The sequence below is a fragment of the Lupinus angustifolius genome, unplaced genomic scaffold (assembly GCF_001865875.1).
Source record: "Lupinus angustifolius cultivar Tanjil unplaced genomic scaffold, LupAngTanjil_v1.0 Scaffold_61_1, whole genome shotgun sequence".
Classification (NCBI taxonomy): Eukaryota; Viridiplantae; Streptophyta; class Magnoliopsida; order Fabales; family Fabaceae; genus Lupinus; species Lupinus angustifolius.
Window position 1 is genome coordinate 24,815 of NW_017723019.1, and position 24,850 is coordinate 49,664.

The following is a 24,850-nucleotide window of genomic DNA, read 5'->3' on the forward strand; positions in this document are numbered from 1 at the left end:
TTATAGCATGCATATTCAACTGAAAATAAGTATCGAATAAAACTAATATCACTTTCAATAGAGTTAGAGTTTAATTCCAGTAGAGTCGATAAAATTATTTACAATTACAATCTATCTAAATACAAGAAATTTTTTATCAAAATCCATTCACTAAAGTTATTGGATTTAATCAGATGAATAATTTTAAACTTTTAGTATCATTTAGATGAATATTCATTTCACCTAAAAAAACAAATATTTATAAACCATGTACTTTATTTTCCAATTTCACTTTTTATCTCACTTTTTACTTTTGTTTTCTAATTTGATTATTTTATTAAATTAAGAATAATCATAGGACATATGGTTGTGATTAATATTAAAAGTTTCTTCTTAAATACATAACATATATAAATATATATTAAAAATTTACATATAGAATTTTAAACGTCACATACTTGTAAAAATTGCAAAATTTTTTTTTTAAAGGTCAAAAATCACTTTTTAGAAAATAAAAACACTTGTTCATATTTAAAAAAAAGGTTATTTTAAAAGAATGATTTTCTAAAAAAAAAGTGTTTAGTTTCAATAAAAAATCTAATGGATTGAACATACATCCAATCTATTAAAATGGATTTACGAATGGATTAAAATTTATTCATTAAATTTGAATATAACTGGATTGAATGATTTAAAATATTATTAAAATGAATTTATATGGATTAGTAGATAATTTTCTTTTCATTAAGATATTTATTTGCCCCTCATGACTATGGGTAACATTTTAGAATGCTTTCTAAGGTTGTATATTAAAATGACTAATTAATGTCATTTTACAAGTAAGAAGTGGGATGACATATTGACTATTTAATTTGGGATAAGTGATATAAATTAGTCCATTTTACTTTATTTTGGTTTAATTGATTTCAGAACCAACGAGTGTTGGTTCAAGTTGTACATGTTTGATTCTCCTTAAGCAATGTCTTGTGTTCAAGTCTTGTGGATTAAAAAAATATTCACTGTGAGAGTTAGCCCCACATACTTGTGAATGTTCCTGGATCGGACATGATTGCCTCCAGTGTGATAATACGTGCGAGAAACCAAAATAAAAAATTGATTTCAGAATATTTGAAAATCATAAATCAAATTGAATTAGACCAAATTTTTTGAAAAAAAACTCAAATTAAACTAAAAATTTGAAACGCTCAATCTTTTTGGTTTGGCTCGCTTAGGTCTTATCATTTTTGAAGTTTGGACATGAATCGATTCCATTCCTAATGATGGTGAAATGACTAGTGATGATCAGTGGTGGTAGTGGTGGTGATGGTGGTGTTGTTGTCATCTAGTTAGTGACTATTGGTTGAGGATAACGATAGTAATGTGATAATCATTCCTTAGTTTGGTGAATGATTATTGATAATTCATAAAGGGATTTACTTGAAACCAAAAATTGAAATCATAAAACCTTTTTCCTTGGTTTGAAAGTTGAGTGAAAATGTTTTGAAAATGCAAATTTGATTTTTGAAAGGATGCTTTTGCACCCTATTATTGAGGGTAGAGAAATAATTCATAAGATATTGCTCCTTACCTTCCTAACAATTGTGTATTTTCAAGAATTTGAACCCATATATTGTTAACCAATGTCTTCAGATTTGAATAGTGTCAACTAATAACTTGTTAGAAAAACTTGTTTTTTTGTCTTAAAAATGCCATTAAAAACAAAAAAACCTACAAATTGACAACCACCCTCAATAAGAACGGATATCCTTTTCGGAACACATTGATGCGTACTTAGCATCTTTGAAGCATTTTGGATCCAAAGAAACAATTTGACATTTTTTACTAAAAAAAGTAGAAATAATAAAAAACATAAAGGCTTTCATTGGTGGAAAAAAATGAAGCTTTCATTTATATCGAGTAGAAAACAAAAGCCTTTTTTACTTTTACAGTTTTACTCTTCGTATCTGATCGTAGGTACTATATAATATACGAAACACGCGTATTTCATTTCCATTCCCGAACCCAAATGTACTAGCCAATAGTCAAGATTCGAAGATCACGTTCACTGGTACTTTCTCCAATTCGTTACTCTCTCTCTTCGTTCAATATTTTGATTTCGCCTTCCAAATTCGAAAGCGAATGCACAGTTTATATGCTTTGGTATCTAAATCCAACTTCGATCGCATTCAGTTTTTTTTGTAGATTTATTAGCTATTTCGTTTTCCTTTCAAATTTCATTGCTATGTGATTAGGATTAGCAAAATTAATTTCGTTTCCATTCGTATCAGGACGTTTGAATCGTGCAATTAGAAATTATCTGAGGTGAGGTTTGTTCTGAGACAGTTTATATCAATTGATGTTAAATTTAGATACGGTTGTTAATAAAATTAGCTTAAATTGGCATCTTAAGATCTGTGCTGAAACTTTTCGTATTAGGATTTGAAAAAAGTGATTTTCTGTAGATATATTTTGGCAGAAACTTGTTTGTGAGAAGCTGAATTTCTGAGTTCTTTCATATAATTTATCAAACAAACTTGTTAATGTTAGAAGTGAATGTTTCCCCCCTAAACAAACAGGCTCTTAATCTAACTCATCCCAAAGGTTAGTTTAATTTTCTAATTTGAAATTAGTATTTTTATTTTACAGTTTCTGTTCTATGGAAACAAGTGTTGGTATCATGAAACTTGAAATTATTTGCTATTGTCATGCTGCCAATTAAATTGTTCTTCCTTGGCAAGATTTTACATCACTACATATGGTAATCTAAAAGTAGATAGGTGTATCTTATATGATAAAATTTTGGCTTGTGATGAATTCATACGTTAAACTATGATCGATTTTCCTTTGCCATACTTCTGTGCATGCTTGAAGCATCCATGTATTGCATCTATGAGATTCTGCAGCACTTTTGTTTGTTGAATTGCTTTGGTAAATTCGTCGAGACTCGTCATTCAATTGGAGTCGGGTCTAATTAGATTCAGATATTATGCACAACCCATCTTAAGTTGTATCTTGATTCCTGAATATGTTGATAGTATTTATATATGTCAGGAGTGGAGTGATATTTAGTATGCTGATGCTCGGTTTATTTTTGAGAATTGGAGAAAATGAAAATCTATATTGATTTTGGGTTCAATCTGTTTATCTTGTTATCTTTTGTTTGGTGATGTCATTCCCTGGTTCTGTTTATCATGATCACAAATTTTATGTACAAATCTGAGATTTTCTCTTCTTATTGCTTGCAGAAATATAACTGTTTGAGTTTTTCAACAGTGCTCTCTTTGAGCATTGCAATGAAGGTGTAGAGGATATCTATAGGTAATCAGGCACTCTAAATTCAACAATGAAGCGATATGTTTACATCAATGATGATGAATCATCACATGATTTACACTGTGATAACCGTATTTCAAACAGAAAATATACTGTATTGAACTTTCTTCCAAAAAATTTATGGGAACAGTTCAGGTAATCTTTATACTAGTGCTGCTTATTACTTGTTACTTTTTTTTGCAAATGTACAACATTGATGCATACATGTGCAATTTTGCACTTCTTATTGGTTCCTAAATATCACCTCCTTCCATATCCTTATTGATATTGAACAATACAAGTTTGATTGTATGGAGGTAAAACTCAATTTAGCAGCTCTTCAGCTTGTTTTGGCAGTTTTTGGACTGAAATCATGTAATTTTCACTGGAAGGTTAGAGTTCCATAGATTAGAGAAGAATGTAGCATCAAATATAAACACCTTACTTGCTATTATTACTGTGGAGGATCTCAACAGTTTTGATTTGACATTCATGTGACCCTGTTATTACTAGCAGATGGTGGCAATGTTGGAAAGGCAAAATTATGCCGTACAAATATAGTTGATGACTTTCTTTCCGGATTATGGCAGAAGCATGGCAGCTCAATTAAGAAATAAAAGATATATAGAAAAGTACACAACAAATATGTTAAACATAATACTGATGAAATTATAGGGGTTTGCAAGGATAAAAAATGATCAAAATAGTAAATTATGTTTGATACTATCGTGAATGATGATGTGATACAAGAAACATAACACTAAACTCTATATATACTAATATTAGTCTCCTAATTACTTAAGAAAAAAAATCATAAATGATAAGTTAAAGTAATCTTAACCCTTAGAAATATACTAAGATACTCTAAACTAATCTAAGATATAATTATTATAATAAGAGATGTTCTCTTGAAATCCAAATATCCTCTAGATATTGTCTATAAGATAATTTAAGATATTGTGAGATAATTTCATATATTCTAACAATAACTAATAGCAATTAATAACATATTAAGAACAATAAATTAGAAGTATATTATATGAAATAAAACTCATCGAAAATCTCACTATGCAAACACATGCAGGAAAACATAACTGTGTATATGGTGCAACACAAACAAAGAAACAAAACAAAATAACATAATTAAACTGTAACACTAAATGAGAAAAAAGACATTGAGAATGTGGGGACCGGATTGTCAAACTATAGAGTTAGAGACAGGAAAAAAGCTGGTAACTCAGAAAACAAAGAAAAATGATACGTGGCACTGTGGCAGGGCTGGGTGGGTCATGAGGAGAAAGTCATCACTCACCGAGAAGGGTGGATTGTGCTGCTAAGTCTTTGCCTAGTCGGAGATGATGAAGGTCAGTGACTAGGTGAGTGGGAGAGGAGAAATGCCCAAACATGGAGACTTAGTGAACGATGAGTATATGCGTGTGTTTGGTAGAGTTGGGGAATTTAGATCATCATTATATACATCTATGTCTATGGTTATAATCTGAAAAAGTAACCCATCTTATTTGAAGATTTGTGAAAACACATCTTTTTCTAAAATAAAAGTTTCTTTTATAATCTAGGCTAGTTACCTAAACTAGTTTCGATCATAAATGAAGCTTATAGTCCAAAAATAAGTGCATGAGGCTCCCATGGTAGATGTACACAACCTTACCCTCGTAAGTGAAGATGATGTAACCAAAATTGGAACTCATGACCTATAGGTGACAAGGCAATTAACCTTACCGGTTGGCCAAGGCTCACTCTCATATTTTTTAACCATACCAGTAAATCATGAAAATATCCATAAAAGTACTGTTAGATATATAAAACTATTCATTTGCCTTTACCCAACAATTTAAATATTTGGGAAACTTGGTTCTTAACATGGTTTTAGAGCCAAAACTTAACTCATCCGGTTTTCCTTCATGGTCTGACGGGCTTCTATGGTGGGGGTGTTGGAAGTCCCATGGTATGGGGTTTATACATCTTGGGCTACTCATGTAATTGCTAATTGGTTGAGATGGAGCCTTACCGTGATATTAGAGCCTCTATGATAAAGTGGTTAGGAGTTTGATCCTTCTCGTCCTCCATTCTTCTAAATAAATAAAAAGAAGTTAATTTTCAGCACAAGGTATGGCAGGCCTGATCTATTCCTAGTCCATGCTTCTATCCCAAAGGGCTACCGCACGAGAGGGCATGTTAGATATGTATAATTTCCTTTATCTTCACCCAACAGCTTACACTTTTGGGAAAGTCGGTCCTTTACAAGTATCTCAGAACTTTCATTTCAATCATGGTTTGACATGAGCACCCTGTCCCCAGGGCTTTGGCTGCTGCTATTCGGAGCTTCACAGAAATTGCTTCTTGATGGATGGTGAATGGGGTTGGGCCAAAATCCACAATGCCACTGTACGCGTTTAACAACACTTAACTAATCCTGGATTCTAGGGTTTCAGCCTTGTTCTTTCTGTATATTGATCAAACTTACTAAGGTGTAGTGAATGATTAAGGCCCAGATTTGAGATTTTTGTTAAACAAAGTGAGATATTCTTGGGTGGAAAAAGTTCACTTGGAATTTCTAATAAAATATTTGTATCTAATATGACTTGTTGCTAGCATACTTATTTAATAGTCTCTGGTCCTTGTTTTTATTCCATCTGATTTTCTTTTCCTTTTTCAGCCGGTTCATGAACCAATACTTTTTGCTGATAGCCTGCCTGCAGCTATGGCCTCTCATTACTCCAGTAAATCCTGCCAGTACATGGGGTCCACTCATCTTTATTTTTGCTGTCTCTGCATCAAAAGAGGCGTGGGATGATTACAATAGATATCTTTCAGACAAGAAGGCAAATGAGAAGGAAGTGTGGGTTGTGAGGAAGGGCGTCAAGCAACATGTATGAAGCATATTCAATTTTCTTAAGTATATATTTTACTGTGTTTCGTATTAGTTGAGGCACAAAACCTGGCCGATAAAAAAGTTAGAAAAAACATGGCTTACAGTATCCAGCAGTTGTTGATCATTTCAATAGCTGTACACCATTTTGACTGTAATAAAGAAGTCTAGTGTGTTATGTTAACAAGATATTGCTACTCTTTCATGTCAAAAGATGATTTTGACTTCGATCAAAATCATAATCCTATCCATAAGGTATCTAAGGCTGTCAGAGTTTTTGAAATTTTGAATTATCAGGGAAAATATTTGTAGGGGTTTCCCTTACATTTATGCCTCTGATTTCACAGTTTTATACATGTTTGCATGGTGCATATATTAGTCAAATAAAATGCATCCTGTGTAATTTCTCCCTATTTTTTTGTTTTCTCCTTGGCCATCCCAATTCTTGCTTAAAAAATCACAGTTTAATGCATTTTGATTGGCCCATTCTTGTAATGATTAATCACAGTGTTAACTTTTCCTTTGTGTTCATACATAATAGAATATATGAAAGTATCTTAGAATATCTTAAATATATTATAAGAAATATCTACATGATACTTAGATATAGAGAGAACATTTCATGATATGATGATTATATCTTAAATTTGTTTAGAGTATCTTAGAAGATATCTTAGGATTGAGATTAATTTTTTTGATCTTTTATGATTTGTTTTCGTATTTAATTAGGAGTCTAGTATTAGTATAAATAAGAGTTCGTATTATGTCTTTTGTATCAAAATATCGTCATATCATCATTCATAATATTATCAAATACAATTTATTATTTTTGTCGTTCATTTTTCTCCTTTCATATCTAAACCCTATAATTTCAACAATACATATGCTGCAAAATGGAGCTTTTTTGTTAACTAATCCAAGGACTAAAGGAAGTGGTTTAACGTCAATATGAAATGCTTACCATTGTCTTCATTCTAATGAAGCCTAAAGCAATGACTAATTGCATTGGGCACCCAACTACAAGCGATTTGGACTAACATCCAGCCTTTAGTGAATATGGTCATTGGCAATATGCATATCCTGCTGAAAATCATTATGTGGACATGACTGCATCAGCACCTTGCCATGCATCTCTATCTGTTAATCTAATGCCCTTTTCTGGGGGTGTTGCGTTGATGGTGCTGTAGGTCCAAGCCCAAGATATCCATGTGGGTAATATAGTATGGCTTCGGGAAAATGACGAAGTGCCTTGTGACCTTGTTTTGATTGGTACCTCTGATCCACAGGGAGTTTGCTATATAGAGGTAATCGTGAAACTTGCTAAAATTGGTCCTCTCTCTTTGTGGCATTACAGATAATTTAATTCCACTATTGTCCTTCTTCCTCTTTTTGAGGAAAGAACAACATAGTTAATTATACATTTCATGGATCTTATGATATGACATTTTATTTAGACTTCTGCAATGGATGGTGAAACTGATTTAAAGACACGGGTCATACCTTCTGCATGCATGGGAATTGTTGTTGAACTATTGCACAAAATTAAGGCAAGACTTTATCTAAAATAACTATAGTTGGTAGAATTGTTGAAATTTCTGTCAACAGTAACTGTACAGCACAGCTAATTAACCACTCTCTTTCTTTGTGTATCTGTGTGTGTTTAGGGTGTAATTGAGTGTCCCAGTCCAGATAAAGACATCAGAAGATTTGATGCAAACATGCGGTTGTTCCCCCCTTTTATTGATAATGATATATGCCCTTTAACCATTAAAAACACAATTCTTCAGTCTTGTTACTTACGGAACACTGAATGGGCATGTGGAGTGGCTGTCTATACAGGCAAGTCCATGTATAACATGCATTAAACCCCTTTTGACTATTTTCATCAACAATCTAAATTACCTGGCACATGTATTTGTTCAGGCAATGAAACCAAACTTGGCATGAGTAGAGGTATCCCAGAACCAAAGCTCACTGCTATGGATGCTATGATTGACAAGTTGACTGGTGCTATATTTGTATTCCAAATTGTTGTTGTTATGGTTCTTGGCATAGCGGGTAATGTTTGGAAGGATACAGAAGCGAAGAAAGTATGTCACTAATTCTGAACTTAAATTTCTTTTTGCACTTATAATTGTTTCTATTCTGTTAGAATATCTTGATGATGTCTCATAATGCTTTATCATATCTTGGAAGATTCCTTAGGATAAGTTTATTCTTTTTTTAATCTGTGTATCACCATGTTGTGCTTTCTGCTACTGGTGCTTCCATGAGGGATCTTTCACCCTTTGCAATTATGATTTGCTTCCGAGTAAGAATAGGTTGGCTGGTTTGTTGCCGCCTTTGTGTTTCATAAGCATTATTTACTTGAATGTAAGTTGTACTGTCAATGGATAAGGCCTTTGATTTATTTTAGGGGATGGTTCCTCTAATCTTTATGTCCTCGTTTTAATGGATGTGGGAATCCTTATTTCTCTTTATTGCACCCAGTAAATTTGTAATTTCCTTCTTTTCATTTTGCTATTATATGCTTCAAGGATTGTTTTTATCAATCTACCTTCTATTTAATGTTTTTCCATATTTAAATGCCTTTTCTGTAATTATTATCTTTAAGTTTCCATATCTTAAATGCTATCCTCAAGATGCTGGTAGGTGGATCCTCATTTTTGTGTTTTTTTTCTTATTTTAAGCAATGGTATGTTCTTTACCCTGATGAAGGCCCTTGGTATGAACTACTGGTCATTCCTTTGCGGTTCGAGCTTCTTTGTTCCATCATGATACCCATTTCAATTAAGGTGAGCTGCTTTTGTAGTTTTTGGCATTATAGTACATTATATGATTTAACATGCTTGTCAATTCTACTGTCATTCAAAAAACACCTGAAGATAGAAAGCATGGTGGTAGTCCTTTGAGGGAAAAAACATTGATGACCTTAGAAGCAAAATAAAAGGATATTAAAACTGAAATTCTTACCAAAATTGAGATTTTGCACAGATAACCATATTGCTAATGCCTGTTATTATTTAATTCTGGATTAGTTCAAGCTTGTTAAATATGTTGAGAGTGAAAATTGATGCAGCCAACTGTTCCATCTCTGGCAGGTATCTCTGGACTTAGTGAAAAGCTTATATGCAAATTTTATTGATTGGGATCATCAGATGATAGACCTAGAGACTAGTATTCCATCTCATGCAACAAAGTGAGTCAGTGAAGGATCCTGACCACTAACTACTTTCACAAACTAGTACCTTTATACATTTTTTTATGAATGATGCTTGTTGTATGTGGCAGTACAGCGATAAGCGAGGACCTAGGGCAAGTTGAGTACATCTTGACTGACAAAACAGGCACCCTGACTGAGAACAAAATGATATTTAGAAGATGCTGTATTAATGGCATTTTCTATGGGAATGAGAATGGAGATGCATTGAAAGGTCTGGTTTGGTTTTGGAACTCTTTTTTGTTGTCTTGTCTTGTTGTTATGCAATAGCTTTGTTTGAATGTTTTCTTAACTAGAAAGTGTACTGGACTTCACAACACTGTGTGTGGCATGGGTATCAATTTTTTTGGCATGATATGTTGAAAGTTTTCTGAATAAATGTGTTGGCTTCTGGTATCGAGAATGTATTGTATCTTATCTTAGGCAAGGCCAAGGCTAATTACATTGATCTTGTGATCTTAATCATCTCAGAAATGTAAACAGAATTATGATATTTCCATTTACAAAAAGCAGGTTATATATCCTGGTTCTTTCAACAACAAAAAATGAAGGGTGCGATTACATTCCAAGCCAATTGAAATTGGGAAGAGATGCTTGAGCTTATGCTCTACTTTTATATATACAATCAAGCAACTTCCAAGCTGTTCAGGCTTATTTGGTTGTAGAATAACATACATGTTTTTGCTTATCTTGAAAGCCAAAACCTTAATTAATGCATTCTGCTCTTATACTTAGATGCTCAGAAGGACTCCATCATGAACAGTTCCAACAGTTTCCTTTATTCACCAAATTTTAGCTGTCATAGTTTTATTATGTAATATTACTTGTTTGAAATACTAGCTCAACTCTCTCACCTAATAGGCATGAATATCAATTGACATGACGTAGGTGGAACATTTTTTATTATTTAAAGGCATTTCTAGTACATAATATGAATGTGCAGGAGAAAGTCTAATCAGGAACTTGGCATGCTTCGTGTCTATTTATGAACATGTGGGATTCACTTTTGTTCCTTTTTTCACCCTTTGCCACATTGCATACACTCATTGAATTTTTTTCAATCAGTGCATGTTTTGTGAAGAATATTTGCTTTTGTTTTAGATTGCAAGTTTCTGCCTCCTGATTAATTACATCATGTGATCTGCAGATGTAGAGCTTCTGAATGCTGTTTCCAGTGGTTCTCCTGACGTTGTACGATTTCTTACAGTTATGGCAATATGTAATACTGTGATACCTACTCGAAGGTGATTCTGCCTTTATCCTCACTAGGACACAGATACAGAAAGTGTTAGGCATGGCATATTTCTTAGTTAGGAACTTAGGATGTTTTGGTAAGACTTGAGAGGAATAGTTATTAATTGCGTGTTTGTTTTCTTGTATTGTCATTCTTAGCAAAACTGGAGATATCTTGTATAAGGCACAGTCTCAGGATGAGGATGCTCTTGTTCAAGCTGCTGCTTGGATGCATATGGTTTTCCTCAATAAGAATGGAAATATTCTTGGTATTGTCACTTACTATTCTTTTGGAAGCACGGTGATTAGCTGTCTACTTGGCCTCATTTTATCATTTTCTTTAATATATTTCAGAAGTCAAGTTCAACTCCAAAATACTTCAGTATGAAGTCCTGGAAACCTTAGAGTTTACATCTGATAGGAAAAGAATGTCAGTGGTGTTGAAAGATTACCAAAATGGAAAGATTCTTCTCCTGTCTAAAGGAGCAGATGAGGCTATTCTTCCATATGCTCGTGCCGGTCAGATTATTTATATTTCCTGTTTTATTTGTTTGTGGGACAATCATATGTTATATTACTTGGTTTGAGTACCCCATGTATTCACTTTTAATACAATTTTTTGATAATAAAAAAACACTTATGCTATGGTGATGCGTCTTACTCCCTCCGACTCAAATAGAAGCAAATTTGAACTTGTGCTGTGGTCTAAAATATAAGTCAGTTTTAACTTTTAACTAATTTCACCTTATTAAATGTTGTCATCCCTAAAATGCCCTTCACTTCAAATCTATTCCCAATGTGTTTACTCTTGAACAATTTTCGGTGGCTTTTAAATGAAAAAAGATTATTCACACACTTTTCCATATAATATCATGAAGGGCAGTTTAGGTAATGATAATTAGTTTTTAGATGAGATTAAGAAAATTAAATGAGGCTAACTAACATTCTTAATAAGTGTGTGTTAGTTATTTTTTGCTTATATTTGAGTCCGGATGGAGTAACGGTTCTTCCAACCACAACCAAAATGACTAACTATCTTTTTTAGAAGTAAATAACAATACGTTAAGGTCCTTCATAGTAAGTATATTATACTAATATACTGAATATCTATTATTGTTTATTTTACATATGTAATGCAAGAATGGTAACCAACAGAAGTTGCAAAAATAGATCAATCAATCCAATGCAAGTGAATAAAGGGTGCATTATGCTGATTGGATTTGTCATAAAACATTGCTCTGATCAATTTGAATTTTCTCAAAACTGCTTATGTTAGTTTGGCAGGCAAAAGTACCAAAACTGAACTGAACAAATTGGTTTACCACTAAGAGTCCCATACTTTGAGCACTCTAATGCTTTCATTTGTATGAACAGTTATCATATTGTACAATTAACACCATTGCTTACTGCAGGGCAGCAAACCCGGAACTTCATTGAAGCTGTGGATCAGTATTCTCACTTGGGACTACGTACGCTATGTCTGGCTTGCCGTGAGTTAAAGGAGGATGAATATCAAGAATGGTCTTTGATGTTTAAAGAGGCTAGTAGCACTTTGGTTGATAGAGAGGTAAAGTGAACACTTATTATTTATTTAATATACTGTAAATCTAAGAAGTGGCTTTCTCAATTTGCTATCGTTCACAGTGGAGAGTAGCTGAGGTCTGCCAAAGAGTAGAACATAACTTGGAAGTCCTTGGTGTAACGGCAATAGAGGATCGTTTACAGGTGAATATCTGTTGTGTTTGCACATGGAGATCTCATTTTAGATAGCATTCTCAAATCTTATAATTTTACTGAATTTCTGTCTACTTTAGATAGTTTGGGGGATACAGGGTGGGAAATAAAGGATGCGTTTTCCTTGTGAGTTTATATTGTGTATATGATGACCATTGGCATTTCACCTTTATGTGATATGTTTCAGGATGGTGTACCTGAAACAATAGAAACACTAAGAAAAGCTGGAATAAATTTTTGGATGCTAACAGGAGACAAGCAGAATACTGCAATACAAATTGCCCTGTCATGTAATTTTATTTCTCCAGGTAGTTATAATTTGAGATCCAGAATAGTTAAATTCATTTTTTGTATCTGTCCGAAGAATCTAGTAACATAAGCATTGATATGATCCATGGTTGTCTTTCCATTCTCTGTTTATTTAGTGACTAAATTATCTGTCTTCATGCCGCAATTAATATCCCTCATTTTTTGGGGAGTAAGTTTGTAAGTAGTGAAAAATGGAATTACATCAATTCCTTGAAAGGAGAACATATGATTGTTACCATACTGATAGGTTAGTTAACGTAGTTGCTTTATTACAAACGGCTCCAAGTAAATAGTATTTCACCTTTTCATTTCTCTGTTTCCCCTTCCCTTATTTCCCATGTACCTTTACATCCTAGAAAACACTAATATGTCATGGAGCACAGATACAGTAAGAGACAGGAAATTAGAGGACACAGCATGACTATGATACGATATATAAAGTTAGTATAAAATTAACATAAAGGCAAAAATCTGAAATTAAGAGAGAAATAATGTTGTAAAAGTTAGCATGAGTTATTTTAAACATAATTAAAAGCGGACATTTATTTAATCATCACGATATTTCTATCTTGATTATGTGAATTCCACCTATTGGACATGTGGTTTCTACTTCTTTGTAGTCATTTTTATTTGTTGTTTATTATTTGAAGGGACCATTTTAAATTTTAAGTGGATAAGTACAAGAGTTTATGGCTTTTCTTATTTTTGGTGTAGAATTTAGCAGTAGCTTATGCCCTCATCTCAAAAAACAGAGATGTGAGGGCATAGCCACATAGCTACGAGTATGGTCGGTTATGTCATACCAAGTATTAGAAACTTATTTATATCCATATCGATTTAATAAGTATATAATAAAATATTAATTGATTGTAGAACTAAAGCTTTTAGGAGGGTGAACCTTGACGCAACGGTAAGGTTGCTTGATTGCCTTGTGACCTGGAGGTCTTGGGTTCAAATTTTGAAAACAGCCTATTCTTTTAGGAGGGTAAGGCTCCATATATCTACCTGCTCCAGACCCCACTATATGGAAACCTCGTGCATAGGGCCACCCTTTTGGTTTTAGAACTAAAGCCATAATAAAGGGTTTATGATCATTCAAACCACAGAAAAAGCACATTGATAATTGGAAAGACATAAAAGCTTAGAATCAGGAAATATCTAGAATAGCCTTTTGAGTTTAAAAATATCTCAGGTCCTAGTCATATTCCCTCAAAAACTGAAGCTTCTGGTTAACAGCTTGCATTGTCAACCCATATAAACTATACAACTGTTTTTAATTTACATACTCTCGTGGATAGAAACTATTTTTGAAGAGCTTGGGTATGCGCATGTTCATAATCTGTTTTGGACATTACTGTTTGATTAGTTTTATGCATCCTCCTTCAGAAGGTTTTTAATTCATGATAGTAACACTGAAGCTTCTTTATTCTTTCAATTCTCTGTCCCAAACTGATAGAACCGAAGGGACAGCTTCTATCAATTGATGGCAAGACAGAGGATGAGGTTCGTAGGAGTTTAGAGAGAGTGCTCCTTACAATGCGGATAACTACATCAGAACCTAAGGTACTGCTTATTCTGGGTTTTTTTATTTTGTTGTTTCTTTTAGGAGGATACTTTATATCTTAATTGTCTGCTCTTGTACATTTTTTCTTTCTCTTATGATTTTTTTTCTTACCTGAAAAATACAATGGAATCAAGGGATTGGGTGCTTGCAAACATGCATTGGGTTTTTGGACTAGGATATTCTTTTTAGCAACTGTTTCTAAATGAAGATAATTTAAAAGGTTTGAAGTTCATCTGTTCATTGTGTTCTTGCAAACAGAATGTGGCTTTTGTTGTTGATGGCTGGGCTCTTGAGATTGCACTTAACCACTACCGTAAAGCTTTTACCGAGCTGGCAATATTGTCAAGGACTGCTATATGTTGCCGAGTGACACCATCACAAAAAGCACAGGTTTTTTTTGACAACTTTCTTCCTATAATATGCTTCCTTGTGTTGTTGTAAGAACTTGTGCTTTACATTCCTTTTTTTGTCATCTTTCTCCTTGTTGTATCCTTGACTTGTGTTATCTTGGGTACTATTTAATTAACTTATTGTAATAAGGAGAAGATAGGACTGTCATGTTATGCTTTCCTTTGAGGGGAACATAATACTGCTGGTTGTATGGTTTCTATTTTGATTTATTAGAAAATAAATGACACTGGTTTTCCATGTATACCACTTTTTGTTGCAGCTTGTACAGATCTTGAAATCATGTGATTATAGAACATTGGCAATTGGTGATGGTGGAAATGATGTAAGGATGATACAACAAGCTGATATCGGTGTGGGCATTAGTGGCAGAGAAGGATTGCAGGCTGCAAGAGCAGCTGATTACAGTATCGGAAGTAAGCAACGTTATACCTTTAGCAAGTGCAATCATGATGTATATACTATTTCTTAATGCATGGTTCAAGATGTCAACTATTTTCTTCTGATTTTCTCCCATTTGAAATTGTCAGATATTTCACTCATATTGTTCAACTTATGTTGCTGTCTGTGTCAACCTTTTGAATAATTTTTCCTTGTTACTTTAACTACCTTTTCAATTTTTTTTTTCATGTTACTATAATAGATTGGTTGTTCTCATTCTTTAATTATTTGCATACGACTTGCAGATTTCATCTCTGATGTTGTCATTGTTCTATTATTTTACAGAGTTTAGATTTCTGAAAAGATTAATTCTAGTTCATGGCCGGTACTCCTACAACCGTACAGCATTTCTTTCTCAGTATTCATTCTACAAGTCCCTACTAATATGTTTCATCCAAATCTTGTGAGTATCTACCATCAATGGCCTTCCTTTTTTCTTTTCCCCATATAAGAAGCAAGTTATTTTGAAAATGGGTTCCCCTGCAAGTCCTTTTTCTCTTTTTTATTTTCCTCAGCAAGAAAATGTAGGTAGCTGTACAAAATGATGTACACAAAAGCACCCAGAGGTAGCTTAGGAAAAAATGATTAAAAGTTAAGACAGTGTCTTTTTCTCCTTTCTGTTTATCCTTTCATGGTTGCTCTTAATGATCACGAATGTCGCACTGCAAGAAGTGCATTCCAATGTCTTTCTATTCTCAAATTTTTGAGGTACTGATTAGTGGATTTTCAGTTTTTCATTTATTTCAGGTGTCTCTGGAACCAGCCTCTTCAATTCTGTTAGTTTAATGGCCTATAATGTTTTCTACACCAGTATTCCTGTTCTAGTTAGTGTGCTTGACAAAGATCTTAGTGAGGAAACTGTGATGCAACATCCTCAAATTCTATTTTATTGTCAAGCGGGGAGGTTTGTCATTATGCTTCTTTTTACCTTGCTGTTTTAAATGCTACAGTATCATCTTATTTGTGCATAATTTTTATTGCACTTCAAGTGAACAATTTTTTTCCATCTTGGTTTGATTGCCACTTTTTGTAACAAAACAATCAAATTTATTGAACTGAATAACCTTTTCTAAACAGTGGAAAAATTGTTTAACTTGCACCTAGTATCCACTTCATTGGTAATCATTAAATTGACTTTTTAAGTATTGGAACAGGCTTCTAAATCCTAGTACATTTGCTGGATGGTTTGGGCGATCTCTCTTCCATGTAAGTGTTGTTTCTGAGCTTATTTTTGGTGCGTATATTGAGAAAAAAATCATATTCCTTTTGCTCTAAAATAATCAATTAACAGTTTCAGATACTTTTTATGCCTACTCATTTCTTTTTGGTATTGACTGTGATTTGCAGGCAATAGTTGTATTTGTAATAAGTATACATGCATATGCCTATGATAAAAGTGAAATGGAGGAGATTTCGATGGTTGCTCTCTCCGGCTGTATATGGTTACAGGCTTTTGTGGTAACAATGGAGACCAAGTAAGCTTTAATGTCAATAGCTGTTGATGCAGTTTCTTTTTTTAATTTAACTTAGCTTCTTCAGCCTTAGGTGCTTTGCTGTTAATATTGAATTCAAAGAACTATTTAGTGTGGATTATAAGAAGTAACTTGCCTTTTCTTGGGGTTTGATTGCCCAACTTATGTTGTTACGTTTGATGCATACAGTTCCTTTACTACATTGCAACATATAGCTATATGGGGTAATTTGGGTTTCTTCTATGTCATCAACTGGATCTTCAGTGCTCTTCCTTCATCTGGGATGTATACAATTATGTTTCGATTGTGTCAACAACCATCATATTGGATAGCAGTTTTTGTAAGTACCTTTTTATATCTTTTGCACCCAATGGGAAGTTCTTTATTTTTCTTTACGAAGACTCTTATGTGATACCAATTTACATTTTACTCTCAATCCCATTTACATTCTGTATCATTCTCCAGATACTCAAATATCTGTTTCTTTACTTAACACTGAATAAGTTAACATATAGATGACATTGACTTAGTCACTTAGACAGGATGCAAACTGTTTATTTTCCACATTTTCTTTTCACCAAACATTTTGTGCTTTATATTGATTTTTGATTATGCTTTGATGGAAACTGTGATTCCATACAGCTCATGGTTGCAGCCGGGATGGGTCCAGTTCTAGCCATCAAGTATTTCCGATATACTTATAGACCGAGCAAAATCAATACACTTCAGCAGGCTGAACGTCTGGGTGGACCAATTTTGTCTCTTGGCCCCATCGAGCCTCAGCCTAGATCTATAGAGAAAGAAGTTTCTACCTTGTCAATAACACAACCCAAAGACAGAAGTCCGGTGTTTGAACCTCTTTTATCAGATTCTCCAAACTCCACAAGAAGATCTTTAGGAGCAGGAGCACCATTTGATTTTTTTCAGACACAGTCAAGATTACCACTGTTTAGGCACACAAGAAAGGACAACTGAAATCAACAAAAAGTTGGACGAGTTATAGAGGCCACAACTTTGTTGTATATACCTTAACTAACAAAATATATTGTTAGTTCCGTGTAATACACATGTCACAAGAAACATATTTATTCTTCCAGTAAATGTACATGTTTGTTACAGTTTTCATTTTGTTACCCTTGGTTAATTAACTCAAAATATAGTTCTGTTTACCCTCTACGCTGGGTGACTCTATCATAGTACTTAGCTATTTATTTTGTTAATGGAGCTCCTCTTAAGTGCCATTAGATAACTGTTGATATGAAGTTATACGAAAAGGAATTCTCACAAATGTATGATCATTATCTGGCTGGCAAGCTGATTTCATTTGTTTTCCTTTCAATGCAAGTATGTTGCATCATATAATGTTTTGGTCCATTTAATGTTCTAATCCCTACTATATTGCTCAACTTTTGAATAAGTCTTTAATTTAGAAATATGTAATCAAGTCTTTATACATCAATAAAAAAGGTCTCTATTTAAATAGTATTAACTAAATCCTCACTAATTATAGAGCTTATGTAATTAGGTCCCTGAAACTTGTGCAAGTAGAAATCTATTCTGTATTTTTTTACGATCTAATTGAACACTATTTTAATGTAACGACCAAAATAATGAATGACTTAACATAGTGTTTTCCAGCCTGAGATTATGACGTGTTTAATCCAAAATTGATACAACTTATGGCCTTTCGAGAGCAATGTCATTTGATCAAAGCAAAAGACATGCACAATTCCTGGGTCATTTTTCTTTTATTGAGGTATCATGCTAATTCATGCAGAGGCGTCAATATACGAACTTGCAGATGCATAGAAATTTGGTGACTATTTGAATGCTTTGCAAGGAAGGAGAAACCTTAATCCAGAGGGCCATATCCTCCACCAAACATTGTCAATCTCAAGTGCAAATTTCATGACAAGGTGCTTTGATTGAAATGAACGATAAATGAAGAGGATCTCACACATTAAACTGCATGTAATTGCGAGCATTGAGAGTCTACCGGTGACAATGTGGCATATTGGGCAGCGTAATAGGCCTATCAAGTATCAACAAATCTGTACCCATTCACGGGTGTAGGTAGTTCTTTCTACCCATTCATGAATGAAGAAAAATACAAGCATAATAAGAGTATGAAGTCATTGTCCCACAAAAAGTTAAGGCCAATAAAGTTACGGGCATATAGTGGACCTCAAATCCTATGGTGGGTCGTTTTAGAATGGGTTGATCCACCTTCCCATACCATTTCTATCGTTGATCACAAACCAGCAAACTCCATGAGTATCTCCGGCACAACGCCATCAGCCATTCCCGCATTGACAATTGATATTGGTTCTCCGTTTGTTCATAATAAGTATGTCTTTTAAGGATTGAGTATTCCAAGTATGAATAAACCTAATACCTTAATGTTTTAGATCAAGATGTGATATCAAACGTACTTAAACAATGGAAGAGCCACATATGCTTATATAAGGCGTGCATTGTGCACATCCTGGAAAAAAGTCCTATATATTACTATTATAGTTCATATTTTTTGGACTCTTAGTTATATAAAATTATATTCATCTCACTTTATTTAACATATTTTAATATATTTTACATCATTCAATACAACTTGTATATTTTGTATAATTCTAAAGAAGACATGCTTCATACTTTCGAGATTGTAAAAATTGGGCCATGTTGTGGTGGCACTTGGGGTTCATGAACCTTCATTTTGGACTAATCTATCATTTGTGTTTTGGCTAGTAAAAAATTCAAGGTCTTGATATGGTAGACTTTTCATAGTTGGGGCCTAGTGGATGTGAAGGTGGAGGAATAACTCATTCTTGGTAATTTACTCTAGGATACTAGTTATGTATCTAGGAGTGTTTTTCATGATTTTTGAGAGTGGAGCTTTAAGGTCAACTTTGATTCACAAGAAGAATTTACTTCATGTCTAGTGGTGTTGCGCAATTAATGGTCACGTGAAAGTTAATATCAATAAGAGTTGTATTGTGGGATCTAATATATAAGAGGAGGTTGAGATATCACCCATAATCTAGACGACCAATGAATTTAAGGAGTTTTAGCAACTATTGAATTTAGATATTCTATTTTGGCATAACTCCTAGCTATGAAATAAGGTTTGAGACTGACTTGGAACATGGGTCACTATGACATTACTTTGGAGATGTGATTATTTGGAGCCGGTCCAAATTATTTGAGGTCTCGAAGGGGCATAAAAACTCATAAGAACTTTTGAATTGAAATGAAAATATAGATGTTCATATGACATTCCGATTTGCACTCATCAACTTATCCAAATTGTCAACAAAATTTGTACATTGTTATTGCGAGTTGGCATGTTCAACTTTAGTTGTAATGAGAGAGGGTAACATGTTAACTGACTATCAGGCAAAACTTAGATTAAGTTCTCTTGACATGTTTAAAATCTGGGTTACAACACCGGTGAGAGCAGTCCACATCAAGCACGTGAATCTTTCCTCATTGTTCTAGTGTTTTCTTCATTATTCTAATGTACCAAAAAACATGCACCCCATATATTCAGATTTGGATCTAACACTTAGCTCATAAAAGAATGTTATAGCATGATGATAAAGAAATAGTAAAAATTGCATTGTTTTGCTAACTGCGAACATTCATTTTTGTCCGACCCAGAAAAAGCTCAAGACTATTTTAAATAAAAAATAATATAATTGCAAAAATGGTTTTCTAAAAAATTTAAAACTAAACAAGTTGTTAAGGTTCCTAAATCTAAGTGGCTAGGTTAACCATAATAACAAAGTAAAAGAAAAAATCAAACTAGTTATGTTAAGGTTCCTAAATCTAAGTAATTAGGTTAACAAAAATTCAAATTCAAATTAGTTTAATTCTCAAAAAATGCTTTTTTAGATAATAAAAAATATATAATAAACAAATAATAGGTTCTAGAAACCTACATCATTTTAGGCAAAAAAATCAAATAATAAAGTTACTTTATTTTATTTATTTTAGTATTTTCGAAATTATGATATTAAATTAATAAAAATAATTAAAACTATTTTTATGGATTTTTTATAATTATTTTTGAATTTATTAAAATAGTTAAATAAAGATGTTTGGCATATTCCCATACACTTCCATTTGAATTCACAAAATAAAATCAAGTAATCTGGTTTAACAAAGTTGAAAGATTAACTAACATAATTTTAGGAATGTGGTTGAATAATTTTTACAGAGGTGTTGGGATTAATAAAAAAAGGAGACTGGAAAATACTAGAGACACCGTAAAAATAAAATGCATTGAAAATATTTTTTGAGAAGTTGTTTGGAAACAGGTGAGTGAGAGAAAAATGCTTTGAAAAGAAAGAGAGAGAGAATTGAGTGCATAATAATCCAGTGTGTGCAAAACCACATTTAACATTGTGAGCCTTGTTTCTGTCCAATACCAGCCAACAATTTTGCATACTTTTGGCCTTCAGAATTGTCTTTCATGTTATCCAATCTAGTTTTGATACGGCCAACAGTTGTAGTGTGTCGCACCGCATTGAATCCTTACCTAGGAAGGAGGGTATATCTCGTGCAGTTGAGTGCACACTAGTTTTCGTGCACCCTCACCCTCTAGCTAACCGGATGCAGCCACATGGACTCTCCCTTGGTGCATCCAGCCCCGACCATTGTGAGCATGACACGTCAACAACCTTAGTTGGTCTCTTTCGTACTGTATTATAGCTCTCACAAGTTTGTTTTCCTCCCTTTTTGCATAATGTTTCTATTTATATATTATAAAACCAATATCATTTAATAAATAAAAATGTATTTTTTTTGTAATATCAAACAAAGATCCAATCACAAAAATAAAAAAAATAATTTTTTTGGAATAAATAATTAATGACAAAATGATCAATTTTAGCAATTAATTAACAAACTTGTTTTTAATGGATAACAAAGTGGTAACAAAACACTTTCTAGGTGACAATAAACTAACAAACTTTTTTTAAATTAAATAAATATTATCATTGACCATAATTAATTAATAACTAAAATGTTAGTTACCAAAATGTTAGTTGCATTCAAACTTTTCATACATATAATAACTATCATAATCAATATTTGTAAATCCTCATAATGAAATAATTTTAGGAGTTAATCAAAAAATGGAGAGAAAGTCGCCTTAGAGACTTCTTTCTTCTCAACTCATCTTCGAAAGGTCGCGCTACACCGCTTCTTTTCAATCGATTAATTTCCAAAATCCAAAATAAACAATTTCAATTAAATTAACAATCAAATAAAACACTTTATCACTAATAAATAAATATCAAAATAAATACTTTTCACAAGAAATAAAATTTGTCAACCACATAAAGGATGGAGGGACGGTCGCCTTGGGGGTTTCTTTCTTCTCAACTTATCTTTCGGACGGTCGCGCTACGCCGCTTCTATCCTTAATTAAAATACCCAACCAACAAACGTTTTTCTACTAAAGAACTACGTAGCTTTGATTCCCTATCTAAAAGATGGATACGTAGGGTCAAGGTTCATCTTGCCAGACACAATAATAAAAATATATAAATTTGTCCATTTTAATAATTAATTAAATAACCAAATAAATATAAAAATATAATAAAGTCATATAATTTAATGAAGGGGCCTAAGACGGGCGGTAGGGTGCTAATACCTTCCCTATTCTATAATCGACTCCTGAACCTGGATATCAAAAGTCCAAAGCCCAACATGATTGAGCTTAAAAGATTTTTCTACATTTTTAACCATAAAATATAGTGGCAACCCTAATAAAGTCGCGCAGTCGAAAATCGGGGCGCAACATCTGGCGTCTCTGTTGGTGACTTTTTTGAGATAGTCCGACCCATAATCAATAAAATGTGTGACTGTTTGTTTATTTTTTTTTTTCCTATTTGGTTAATTAGTTAATTTCCAACAACATGAAAATTGCATGCTTATTATTAATCGTATGTTATGATATCAATATGAATTAGATGCTTAATTATTAATTGTATGTTATAAATATGAATCACATGCTTAATTATTAATTGTATGTTATAAATTGAATTGCATGCTTAATTAATAATTATATGTTGTATGCATGAATTATATGTTATCAATATTAAGTGCATATTTTACATGTGTATTATTTTTGTTATTGGGTGATATATCATGTACACATTTTAGGCACACATATATAGAGATGGCAAAATGGGCCGCCCGACCTGTTTAGCTCGCACCCGTAAATGTCCGCAAAAATTTAAGCGGGCACGAGCATGCCCGTATTGGTTAATGGAAAAAATTCAATGCCCTTCCCGTTTTAAAACGGGCTAATAGGCTTACGGTAGCTCGTAGACATTGTTGAATAATTAAAAAAAAATAAAAAATTCATATAATAAATGAAATTAAATTAAATAAAGTAGTTGGAGATAAAAAATTAACAAATTTTTTTATATTTTATATGAAGTTTAACAAATTACATTAGATTACAATTTTTGTAGGGATTAAAAATCATATTACATCATAACTAATTCAAAATTTTCTTATTTTTTCCCTTAAATTATGTTTATGGGCCGCTCGCGGGCCGCCCGCATGCCCAATAGGAATGCCCGCAAACTTGGCAGGCAAAACGAGCAAATGGACAAAAAATTTACGCCATGCCCGCAAAAAAATGCAGGCTATGCGGGCGCCTCCGTGGGCAATTCTCGTTTTGCCATCTCTACACATATGCCCTACACCCGAGTATTAGTGATACTTTTTTAAATAGAAGGGACACTAGCTTCATTGGTCGCGGTCTTTGCCACTTCTAAGTGTTGGTGATGTGGACCACTCATATTGTTACCTCTTATTATGAGTTAACCGCTTGAGCTGGTCTCCTATTTTTAACATCATAATATTATGAGATGCAATATGGGTACCTTATAAGGAGTCTAGAACTTACCAATGACGTCCATTGTATGTTAGAACTCCATCCTAGGATGGTGTACTTGATGTGAAGCTTGTGATTTGTATCATGTTTGCATTATAGCATATTGTTTGGAATTTTATCATGAAAAATAAAAATCATGTAAAATATTGCACCCTTAAGGGGAAGCCTTGTCTACCCACCAAGGGGATCGTTACAAAGATAAAAATCTCCGTTGATTCACTTATGTATTCATTTATGCTTTCAAAAAGAAATTTTTTATTGATTGATTTATACGTACATTCATACATACATAGATATATGAAAATTCACCGGTCACTACTTGTGCATGCATTTATTCATTCACAATAAATACATACATTAAAAAACATACCATTCAAAAAAATCATTTCATCCATGCAAACGCTAACTCAAAAAAAAAAAACTATCATTCATAATAGTTCATTCATGCATGCATATAAGAATAATACATTACTCATACATTCTTTTAATTAGCTATCCAAATATACATTCTTTTAATAAAAAATACATCATTCATACATTCTCTTATTTATTTATATATTCATCCATTCACTCATGCATCAAAAAATATATAATTCATGCATTCTTCTTTCATGTAAAAAACACATATAACTCAAAAATTTATTCCTTCATTGACTCATTCCACTACTCATTCATGCATTCAAAATGAAAAAATACATCATTTAAACATTCATTAACTTTTGTCTTCATACATTCACAAAAAAAGAAAAGTACATTACTTACACATTCATTCATGCATTCAAAATTGAAAATTCATCATTCAATTATGCATTCAGAAATGAAAATTCATCATTCAATTATGCATTCAGAAATGAAAATTCATCATTCAATTATGCATTCAGAAATGAAAATTCATCATTCAATTATGCATTCAGAAAGAAAAATAAAAATTCATTGACTTATGCATTCATAAAGAAAAATAAAAATTCATTGACTTATGCATTCATAAAGAAAAATAAAAATTCATTGACTTATGCATTCATTCATGCATTAAAAAATTATTATTCGCTCATTCATTCATGTATACATAAACACATCATTTTGACATACACTCGCTTATTCATACATTCATCAAAAATAAAAATAAATTATTCAAAAAGAGAAAAAATCATTCATTCATTCATGAAAAGTACATCATTTATACACATATTTATTTATACATTCATTCATGCGTAGATTCATAAAAAAAAACTTCATTAAAAAATTTGTATCATTTCATTAACTATTTTTGATATCCTTCATTATCATAAAAATAAAAAAATCATACATATCGTAACCTTCATGCATTCAAAATCATTTACATGATAACTTACATTTTCTAGCATATCATGCATCATAAAAA

General features: G+C 32.7%; 1 protein-coding gene across 2 annotated transcripts; it reads left to right on the forward strand.

Annotated features, from left to right (window-relative positions):
• Positions 1-1,895: 1,895 nt before the first annotated feature.
• On the forward strand, positions 1,896-17,845 carry LOC109339221 (phospholipid-transporting ATPase 2). Of its 2 annotated transcripts, XM_019576633.1 has the most exons (26): positions 1,896-2,047; positions 2,268-2,301; positions 3,225-3,447; positions 5,969-6,182; positions 7,369-7,485; positions 7,636-7,728; positions 7,846-8,020; positions 8,105-8,271; positions 8,872-8,976; positions 9,283-9,380; positions 9,473-9,615; positions 10,549-10,645; positions 10,794-10,903; positions 10,989-11,153; positions 12,047-12,201; positions 12,279-12,359; positions 12,556-12,676; positions 14,134-14,240; positions 14,500-14,631; positions 14,912-15,065; positions 15,376-15,493; positions 15,821-15,994; positions 16,245-16,296; positions 16,438-16,565; positions 16,752-16,902; positions 17,205-17,845. In XM_019576633.1, the coding sequence occupies exons 3-26, from the start codon at positions 3,323-3,325 to the stop codon at positions 17,535-17,537; spliced, it is 3,315 nt and encodes a 1,104-aa protein (XP_019432178.1). In that variant the 5' UTR covers positions 1,896-2,047; positions 2,268-2,301; positions 3,225-3,322; the 3' UTR covers positions 17,538-17,845. The 2 variants fall into 2 exon arrangements, with proteins under 2 accessions (XP_019432178.1, XP_019432177.1); XM_019576632.1 differs by lacking the exon at positions 2,268-2,301.
• The last annotated feature ends 7,005 nt before the right edge of the window (positions 17,846-24,850 follow it).

Excerpts from the sequence above, each read along its gene's own strand:
- LOC109339221 (XM_019576633.1), top strand. The coding sequence starts at position 3,323 with ATGAAGCGATATGTTTACATCAATGATGATGAATCATCACATGATTTA. Across the intron at positions 7,729-7,845 it reads AACTATTGCACAAAATTAAG|GGTGTAATTGAGTGTCCCAG; the intron begins GCAAGACTTTAT and ends GTGTGTGTTTAG. Across the intron at positions 11,154-12,046 it reads TCTTCCATATGCTCGTGCCG|GGCAGCAAACCCGGAACTTC; the intron begins GTCAGATTATTT and ends TGCTTACTGCAG.